The sequence below is a fragment of the Manis pentadactyla genome, chromosome 2 (assembly GCF_030020395.1).
Source record: "Manis pentadactyla isolate mManPen7 chromosome 2, mManPen7.hap1, whole genome shotgun sequence".
In the NCBI taxonomy this organism is placed as follows: Eukaryota; Metazoa; Chordata; class Mammalia; order Pholidota; family Manidae; genus Manis; species Manis pentadactyla.
The window spans coordinates 204663675-204674051 of NC_080020.1; the positions used below are offsets into that span (position 1 = coordinate 204663675).

General features: G+C 37.9%; 1 protein-coding gene across 2 annotated transcripts in view; it reads left to right on the forward strand.

Annotated features, from left to right (window-relative positions):
- CDKL4 (cyclin dependent kinase like 4) overlaps positions 1 to 10077 on the forward strand; it is a 42113-nt gene extending 32036 nt beyond the window's left edge. For both annotated transcript variants that reach the window (XM_036925766.2, XM_036925768.2), the window contains exons 7-10: positions 88 to 170; positions 2325 to 2381; positions 5867 to 6001; positions 8280 to 10077. In XM_036925766.2, the coding sequence (XP_036781661.2) occupies positions 88 to 170; positions 2325 to 2381; positions 5867 to 6001; positions 8280 to 8408 (404 nt within the window). In that variant the 3' untranslated portion in view covers positions 8409 to 10077. The remainder of the gene's footprint in view (positions 1 to 87; positions 171 to 2324; positions 2382 to 5866; positions 6002 to 8279) is intronic.
- The last annotated feature ends 300 nt before the right edge of the window (positions 10078 to 10377 follow it).

A 10377-nucleotide genomic window follows, 5' to 3' on the forward strand; every position in this document is an offset into this window, starting at 1 on the left:
TTTCACATCTGGACGTAAGATGTTAACCATTTAAACACTGTTATTTTAATTGAATATATCCTGAGTTATGTTGTTTACATTTTACAGGAAAACTAATCCCAAGACACCAATCTATCTTTAAAAGTAACCAATTTTTCCACGGCATCAGTATTCCTGAACCAGAAGACATGGTAAACTGCTCAAATTTTGACTGTTTTATTATTGTGCTGCTACTTTCTTTGAAGGGGTAGTCATTTCTTTTATAATACCTGTGCGTTTGGCTCCTGTTTTCCTTATGACGCATTGCCACAGATCGAAGAAAGTACATAAAAACTATATAAAATGAACCAAGAGAATGCTTTAAGAGTTTACTTGCCCCTAAATATGCAAAGAAATAAAAAGCTAACCATTTCAAACAATAAGGCTTCTCTCTCACTTACCAACTTTACATTTCCCTGTATGGCCCCAGAAGATGACTGGTTAGCCAGAGACGGGTAAGATTCCTCAAGGGAGGAACAACCTAAGACAGGCACAGTCGCAGGGGGGCCATCAGGTGAGAAATTGGGGATCAACAGAGGTGAGGCTTAGAACCTCACCCCCCCTGTTCTGAGAGAAATCTTCTGCATACGTGGATGTTTTATTGCCCTGGTCTAGCTTGGATTAACACATAGTCTACAGGCACACACCTGATCATCTACATTTGCTCTCTTACAACACTAAACTATGTTTTCTACCTTTATCTTTTATCTACGTACCACTTCAGCATTTTATTGAAAATAATAATAATAAAGAGAGAAATGTGGTATCCACATATAAATCAAGTATAAAAACCAAATGAGTATTCATATTTGAACTGACTGTTTAGAGTTCATAATGCATGAGCAAAACCGAAAGTTTCTGTGATGACTGCCCTTGTACTGTTCACCATGTAAGAACTTATTCACTATGTAAGAATTTGTTCTCCATGTAAGAACTTGTTTGTTATGCCTCAGAAGATTGGAGACTGACGAAAATTAGGCTTGGGGTGGATTAAGGATTGTGCATTGAGCATTGACTCCCCTATACAGAACTTTATTGTTGTTAACAACCATTTGATCAATAAATATGAGAGATGCCCTCACAAAAAAAAAAAAAAAAAAAAAAGTACACACTTCCAATGGTAAAATAATAAGTAACCGGGATGTAATGAATATAGTCAAGATATTGTAACAGCTTGGTATGGTGATAGCTGGTACCTAGAATTGTCATGTATATAAATGTTGAATCACTGTGTTGTACACCTGAAACTAATGTAATGTAATACCGTGTGTCAACTACCCTTCAATAAAAAAAAATAATTATCTACAAAAAAAAAAAAAAAGAGTGTACTTGCCCTGTCTGTTCAAAGATCAATTTAATGTTAAATTTGAAGTGAAAGTACATTTAGTTCCTTACATAAATATCTTAATCCTTTTACTCAAAACACTTGGGTGCCTTTCCCTAAAATAATTATGGTCTCATAAACAGTACTTACTGTAGTCTTTATTTTGGAAAAAAATGCATTACTTTTTCAGTTTGTGAAACAAAGCTCAAATCAATAAAAACCATGTCTTCACAACATACATTTTACATGGAAGGTCATGCTACAAAATGATCCTCATTGTATCTAAATCAAAACCCTAAACCATCACGGCCACCTCTACACTCCTGTGATCTTTGTCTTTCTTTGGAAATGCATCAATGACTACAATTCTTAAGTACCTTCATAAAAGCTTTTAACGAATATAATAAAAGGTTTAAAATTGAGTCACAAGGCTAGAAGTTGAATTACAAAAGAGTATATAACATGTTTGATTTAAAGAATAAAATATAATTCACATGTATCTGCTACCTAGTGAAAGAAGGAAAATATTACCATTGTCTTTGGAGCTTTCTCCTCCCCATATAATCCCCTCCTCAGTCCCTCCTTACTATTCTGAATTTTGTGTTGATCATCCTATTGCTTTCTGTAGTGCTCTTGCGCATGTAGTTCATCATGTTTTCAGTAATGCTCAAAGCATCCCTATATGTAGATTAGGCAGATATTATAGTACTGTTGTAGGATTTCAGAAGGGAACATTTGGAGCCCATGTTTACTGAGCATCAGTTGAAAGATGTTGTGAAATTAAGAAAACTTCAGTTTTTGTCTTTCAAAGCTTTTCACTGTAGTGTAAATTTATGTAAAAATATGATTTTAAAAATCTTTAAAAGGAATTATCTAACCTACAAGGAGGTCTTTCTCCAAAGTGTTCTTACTACTAATATATTCAAAATATACATTAGTTCACTGATATGTAACACTGAGATTCTTTACTTTGTATTTCTAGGAAACTCTTGAAGAAAAGTTCTCAGATGTGCATCCTGTGGCTTTGAGTTTCATGAAGGTACTTAAGAATTGATTATAACCTTTATTGACTGCAAATTGTAATGATTAAAGCTGGTAACTCTGGGAGGGATGGACACTTGGCAAATAAGGTGCCATGTAGCCACTGAAAATTATAAGGAATTATAAAATAATTACAGTTAAAGGAATATCAGTGGTTTAAGCAGTAATCTTTCTAATAAATCCATTAAAACTAGAAGATGAAAAAATATAATTAGTGTTTGCTGTGATAAACATCATTATTTCCTTTGTATTTATTAAGAAATTTGACTGTTAAGTCAGTATATTCAGACTATAGAAATTTATGAGGATGAATGTACTCCATCAGTTTGAAGGTCTAGAATTGTACTGTCCAATATGATAGCTACTAGCTACATGTTAGTATTAAGCATGGCTAAATAGAATTGAGATGTACTAGATTTCCATGACAATTACTATGAAAAAGAATATTAAATATTTTATTAATTTTAACACAATAATTACATGTTGAACTGATAACATTTTGGATACATTGGGATAAATAAAATTTTTAATTTTAAAAAAAATTACTAGACCAGGCAAAGTCAGAGCCATGCAGATAGCAGATCTAGCCCCTGCACCAGGCCCAAAAGAGACAGTCAAACAAAGTACAAATTTGAATACAAAGCAGAAGAAACTCACCTATGGCGAGTCTGCCATTCAGGCTTGACCAGCTGAGGCCGTGCCAGGTGTGACTCTTCCATCCAGCACAGGTACCTAAAGCCTTTAGTGAGGTGGGGATGAAGATACCAGGTATCTGTCTTTAACAACCAATTAAGTTCTGTCTGTAGCAGTGGTTTCCATACTATTCATTAGAATGAGCTTTTTAAAAATACACATTCCAGTATCTAATCTCAGATTTACAGAAGCAGACTCTATAAATGAGATGGTGGGATTTGTATCTTTAAACATCCCCCTAGGTGATTATGATAAGCAGCCCAGTTTGAAACTCCTCGGATCTAGAAGGTGGAGCCATCTGGATGATTTACAGTCAACTCTGTAGCCAGCCTTTGTGCCAGTGCTGGTCGCTGTCCAGGGTGTACACCTCAGTGCTCCTAAAACTAATCAAGCAGGACATTGTTCGAGCCCAGGCCCTGTGGAGCAGCTCAGCATTAACAATCTCTTCTTAGAATTTAAAAATGCTCTTTAAAATAAAAACCCATAGTGAGGGAAAGGTTGGGGAGGTGGGTGAAATAGGTAAAGAGGTACAAACTTCCAGTTATAAAATAAATAAGTCATGGGGATGTCATGTACAGCATAAGGAATAAAATCAATAATATTGTAGCAACTTTGTATGGTGACATATGGTTATTAGACTTATCGTGGGGATTATTTCCTAATGTATAAAATTGTCAGTGCACTATGATATACACCTGAAACTAATAGGATATTGTATGTCAATTTAAAAATGTTTTAAATAAAAAATATAAAAAATGTTTAAACCCATACATATTCAGTAGACTAGACTTCAATAGATTGAAAGCCTGTACAAGGAAGTGTGACTTCAAGGTGTAATTGGAAACATAACTGATAGGTCTTAGTTATGATTTAGATCTGGGGGGTGAAGTAGGGGAGGGTGGCAGAGATGAGGTACCTGCATGTGGTCCCTGCCTGTCTCCACACGGTGTTCTCTCTGTGTGCCTGCCTGTGCCTTGGCGTCCCTCTTAGAAGGACCACAGTCACATTGGAGTGGGGCTCACCCCACTCCAGTGTGACCTCATCTTAACTTACTACCTCTGCAAAGACCCTATTTCCAAATAAGGTCACATTTTGAGGCAGTGGGGGGTTAGGTTTTCAATGTATATTTGGCAGGGGTGGGGGTGGGAAGGCACAATTCAACCCATAACAGTGCCCTTGAGATGAAGCACAGATGGCAAGCAGGCCATTGTGTTTGTGGGTCTGGAGTTCAGCGGAGAGGTCTGGACCAGAAATATACATGGACGTCTCTGGTAAACCTTGATAACTGAAGCCATGGAGTTTCAGTGAGATTAGCTAGAAACTTGGGTAGAAGAAAGGGGCACCTTGGATTGAGCCTTGAGGAATTCCATCCAGCCACTGTGAAGAAGGTAAACTAGCAAAGGCTGGCTTGAAAGGGAGTGGTCCTGAGGTGGGAGGAAGGAAAGAGAAGCATCAGAGAAGCCAAAGGGAGAGTCTCAAGAAGGAGGGTGTAGTCAACAGTGTCTGACACTGTTGAGAAGAGAACGCAAAACATCTCCTGGATTTAAGGAAGTGGAAGTTGAGGTCACAGGTGTGAACAGCCAGTGCCACTTCAGTGGGGTGATGGAGGCAGAAACCACAGTGAAGTGAAGAAGAAACAGAGACTACCATAGTTTGTATTTAAAGTAGTCTTTCTGTTCTGGTTGTTGTCCTGACAGGCAGGGCTTGAGGGGAAGGATTCCCGGGAGCAACTGGACTTAATTAAGGCACAGGTCATTAATTGGGGCTGGGGGTGGGGTAGTGATCTGCTTGGAGCAGGTGGTAGCTGTGGAGGGACAAGTGAGTCTAATTATGCTAAGCAGGGTTGTTTCTTGAAGAACAAGACATGGGGGAGGTAAGGCAGTGTTGGCAGGGATCTCAGAGCTCTGCAGCCAGCCGGGCTCAGGGAGGACCAGGGCAGCCTCAGGCAGTGCCATTATCTGGGCGCCTGAATGCCTCAAAGTCTGTTACGTTGATGAACTGTCATAAGGCAAGAAATTCCAGGTCTCCTGTGCCCAGTTCTTCGTAGATCGTAACCTGTCTTCCTTCTTGGGAAAAGCCCCATTCTCTGGCCAAAGACCGGGGCTTTTGGAGAAAATCATAGTGTCAGGACCCCACTAACCTCGCTGCTGTCAGAGTCCTCCCACTCTCAGAGGCAGAGCTGAAGGCTTCTAGTGGCCTGTAATAAAGGTCAAAATACTACCTTTTCCTTTTTTCTTTTAGTTATTCTTGTAGGAATATATATAATACATGGGAATATATATTCCAGTTGTATTTGCTTCATCACTTAGTTTACACCTCTTCAGCCACCTCCCTAAAGTAATGGTTCTCAAACCTGAGCAGCTATCAGAATCACCCAGAGGCCTTGTTACACACAGATTGCTGGCCACCCCTCAGCCCCAGTGCTTTTGATTCAGGGTTGGATCCAAGAATTTGCGTTTCTGACATGTCTCCCAGTAAAGCTGACTTGGCCATCACAGGATCACACTCTAAAGAGTCCTGCAAACTGTTTTGACAAGTGATGAAGAGATGTCATTGGTAGAAACAGCTGCCCCTTCCAGAGAACTGAGTGTTCAGTTTTACCTGCAAAAAACTTTGAAGTGGCAAAAGAAAAGCAATTCTAGTTATTAACAAATTTCAAGTGCTTGATAATAAAAAAACTTGAAGATTTTTCAAAATCATATTTGCTCTAACAAGTTATTCAGTTGTAAGGCACAGTAACAAAATAAGCCCCTTTTTAAATATCTTCTTTGCTTTTCTCTTCCTCCAAAGGAGTGTCTGAAGATGAATCCAGATGACAGACTAACCTGTGCCCACCTCCTGGAGAACCCTTACTTTGATTGCTTTCGAGAGGACCAAATTAAAAGAAAAGCACGTAATGAAGGAAGAAACAGAAGACGTCAGCAGGTACCTCTGTTCGAAAGTTAAAGTGCTGTAAAAATGATTTTTTTTTCCTTTTTCTATCTTTCAAAGTGAGACTAGGTGGACACCAAGACCTTTTCTTTCCACTGGTTTAGTTGTATTTGTTTATCTTAAGAAATATTGATGATTGATGTAATAAAACCATGAAACTATGAAAATACCCAGATTGTTGCAAAATCTTATTCCAAATGTACTTGAATCAAATTGTTGCACTTTTTTTTTTTCTACACTGATTGGATATCCTCACCTGCCAGATCATGTGCCCAAAATACAACAGCTTCATACAATAAAGTCCTGACTACAGTAGGAGTTTGCCCAGCATGACAGAGGAATCCCCGTACCTCCAGAAGTGCAGTAAAGGAAACCTGACCCTCCCATCTTTTCACCCATGGCAGGCCCCTCTGTCTGCCCTGCCTAGGCTTTTCCTCAAAACCAGAGATGAACTCTGGCCAAATACTAAGAGATGAAACTCAGACAACTGGGAACCGTATCCTATCCTAAAGTGTGCCTCTATTACCTAATAATATGGTGTATGTGACAAACACTGGTTTGTGGCTTATCAGGTAACTACCCTTTACGTGGCTTCAGAAAACTTTGGAGTTAAAACCAGCTCCAAAGTAGGCGTGTTTTGGTTTGGGGATTTCTTTCCCTCTTGTATCCCCAGCACCTAAGACAATGTCTGACACATAGAGGGTACTTCATGAATATTATCCAAACGAGTAAATAAATAGATGAACATTGCTTATTAATAAATCAGGACAGTAATTCTCAATTTATCAGCCTGACAGTCGTCCCATTTTGTGTTTGCTTAATCTTTTGGTCACTTATGTTCTCATTAGCACATCTTACCATAAAGGAAGAATCAACAATCTTTTTTTCAACCTTTTGATAGTTAAATAGAAGTTTGGTGGGAGAGAAAGATCAAACTCATCAATAAGATGAAATGTTAAGATGATTTTTGCGTATTCAAAATCTCTGGGTATCCAAATTTTTATTATACCGACCACTTTATCTTTTTTTTAGCTTTAAATATTTTTCTTTTTTTAAGTATATTTTTTTTGTTGAAGTACAGTTGATATACAAGACCATTTTATCTTTTACTGTTAAAGTTACATGTCTGCTAGTCAAACCCAATAGAGTTTACTTAAATAACTGAAAGATTAGGGTTTTTTCAAATAAGTTTGAGGCAGCAATTTGAAATACAGTGTGAATTGTGTGTAAAAATACTATCTCCTTAAAAAACATCTCACCAGCTCCCACACTTTGGCCTGGGAGGATGCACAGCATGCTCGATGCTGCCTCTCCGTCCCCGATTCAGGCACACGTGCGTCCAGGTGGACAGGTTCACTGCTGTCCCTTTGAGACTCAGCCCCCACTGTGAAGTCTGTTCCTTTAGGCCCTGTAGCCCCACCGATATGGATCAGGGGCTTTTCAGAAGGCCTTCCCAAAGACCCAGGACAGTGAAAGGAAAAGAAATGCGAAGAGCAGCATGCTCTTAAATAATCCCACTTACAAAGATTCTGTCATTCCCTCTGTCCTGAGTCAGATGCACCTTGTCCCCCACTGTGTGGGAACCCGCCCCCCCACAGAGCACCTGCCATGTGAACGTGACTGAACACCTCCTGCCACCCAGTGAGGTCTCTGGAGAGAAAGGCAGGGTTATCTTTCAGGTTCTGGATTTCCTTCCAAGCATGTACCTCTTCTCTAGACATTTTGCCATATCAGAGAATAAACTAAAAATTCAGAAAGATCTTTTCAATCAGTGTGGTTTTACTTTGTGAGTTCAAAGTTCTACCTAGTTACCAACTTCTAGATCTCTGAGTAGATGACTAACAGTTCCCTTAAGATTAAATATTGTTTAAAGTGAAGAGATATAAAATCTCTTTGCTGTTCTGCCAGGATCCTAAAATTAATATCCTAAAATTAAAAATTTCAGGTGGGCAAAATGTAGACTCTGGGAATTACTGTTGAATAGTTGGTGGATGTCTAGTTTTTAAACACTGACTAGATACTCAGAAAGGCGTGTATTGAAATAAATCACAGTACATGTATGAGAATTCTAGAATAAGTTATAGAACCTAATTCTCAAGTATCAGAACATCACAGTTTTTTGGAAAGGCAACCCTGCTTAATTTTCAGATTGATGTCTTTTGACATCTTTGTGCCATATGTATCCTTTTTGATTTACTACCTTTAAATCAAATTGTACAAATAGTAATTGTTTTCAATTTACTTTCTTATTTTTGTCTTGTTCTGCTATTAGAATCAACTGTTGCCTCTCATACCAGGAAGCCACATCTCCCCTACACCTGATGGAAGAAAACAAGTCCTCCAGTTAAAATTTGATCATCTTCCAAACATTCAGGAAAATGTTCTTTCAAGTCGGAAGTAGTTTGATAGGTACACAATTTTGTACAAGAAAGATAGGAATTCTCAGTGTTTCAAATGCAAATGAGCCATATGAAAAAATGCCTTCTAGAATTGTTTTGCTCTGATCATTACTGATTCCTTTGCCCATGCTTTTTATATGCCAACTTTATCTTTTAGAACATTTTCTTGAAATGCTTTAAAGTCTGAAGCTGCACATATGGAGGAGACATTTTTAATTTCATCAGAGCAGCCCCTTTTGAGGCAATTTATATTGAGAGTTTGGGGGCTTATTCTGATTTATGAAAAACATTTACATATATCATCTTGCTTCAGCTGACCACATAATGTCTTAAAGCAGTCTCAAATAGCTTGCCTAGCTGTTACTTTTGTAAGGAATGACATTATGTTTCTGTATTTTAATTCACTCTTGTAACCAGATCTACTAAGTAATGCTATTATTTTATTCTGTGTTCTGATATTGGTGTAGGAAAGGAACCTTGAAATGTCATCTAGGCTTATCCCTTGATTCTGTCTCATGAGACATTGACGATTCTATTTTTAAAGCTAACTAGAGAAGACTCCATACATTTACACAGCAAATAGTGGATGAACTACACAGAATTACCATCTTCACGACAACACCCTGGGATGATAGACTGCTACCTCGAATGCTGTCCTTTGGCACAACATGGTTTCTTACCCTTTTCTCCTCCTGGCTAAATCATCTCAGTACCTAAACCCTTCCTCCTGAGTATGTTTTCTGAATAGTTCATTGTTGACACTCTCTTCCAAATCCTCACATCCACTGCCTCTGAGACTTATATAGCCCTAAACTTATGCATCATGATCAGATCAGGTTTGTAAACACTTCTGAGAGCAGGAAGATTACCTTTCAGTTAACTTCAGTTTGTGTCTCTTGCCAAATAAATAAGCAGGCAAACAAAACCTTAATAGGTGGGTCCAATTGACAATGGAATATTTTCCCAAGTAAACTTGACAGACATAATTTCATACATACATGCATATGTACATGTATGTAAATATATATTTATAATTATAAATTTTGAAGCATCATAGCAGATGCCTTTTATCCTGGACATCTAAGAATGATGTAGAATGTTTAAAGTACTTTCAGTTGCTAACAAGGAACTAAGATAAAATAATGCATGAGGCTGTCTATCACTGTGTGGCTTAAAGGCAACAAAATAATGATGTTTCTATCAATACATATTATTTCATTACCTCTTTTCTGCTCCTGGGTCTGACATGCTCACCTGAACATTGTAAAATTTTTATACACAATTCCAGAAACTCCTTATATTTGGCATTAAAACACCAAGCCTACATGGTTTTTTGGAAACACGCTGACACCTTAGGTTCCTCTCTAAAAGTTGATTTCATTTATAAACATGCCTATGTAAACTTCCAGAGACTCTCATCCAGTGATTTAGAAATATCTCTTTATTAAGGGATAATGGCATCTAAACAATAGTTCCTTGCTTACCAGAAAACATTCGCTGTAGGCTTATTTGGGCCATTTAACCTTCTTAGTGTGAATCTAAGTTGTTGGGGTCTTCTTATTGTCATCTTATTATCAAGAATGTGACTTCACTGATTTGTATGTTCTTTGATTTTTAATATGATACCATAGGTGCAAGGAAAATGAGAAATAAAAGACAAAAGGCAACTTTGCTGAAGGATTACTTTTTATCATGTCGGCCTCATTGCCAAACCACTCATGTTGCTCCAGCACATGTATGTATGTGTTTATGTATACATAAAATAACACACATGAAGAAATTAAGAAGATAGCCGAAGACTCTTACCCATTGTGCTTCAGACAACAGTGGAGTCTTCGGCAGGGGTTGGTAGGGTGACTGTCTTCCCTTATTTTTGCTTGTATTTAAGAATTAATTCAAACTAGCATTTCTCTCTCTCAGTTATTTTCTTTAGACAAAGCCATCATTTTAAGTATCACTGAGGAGAGGAGA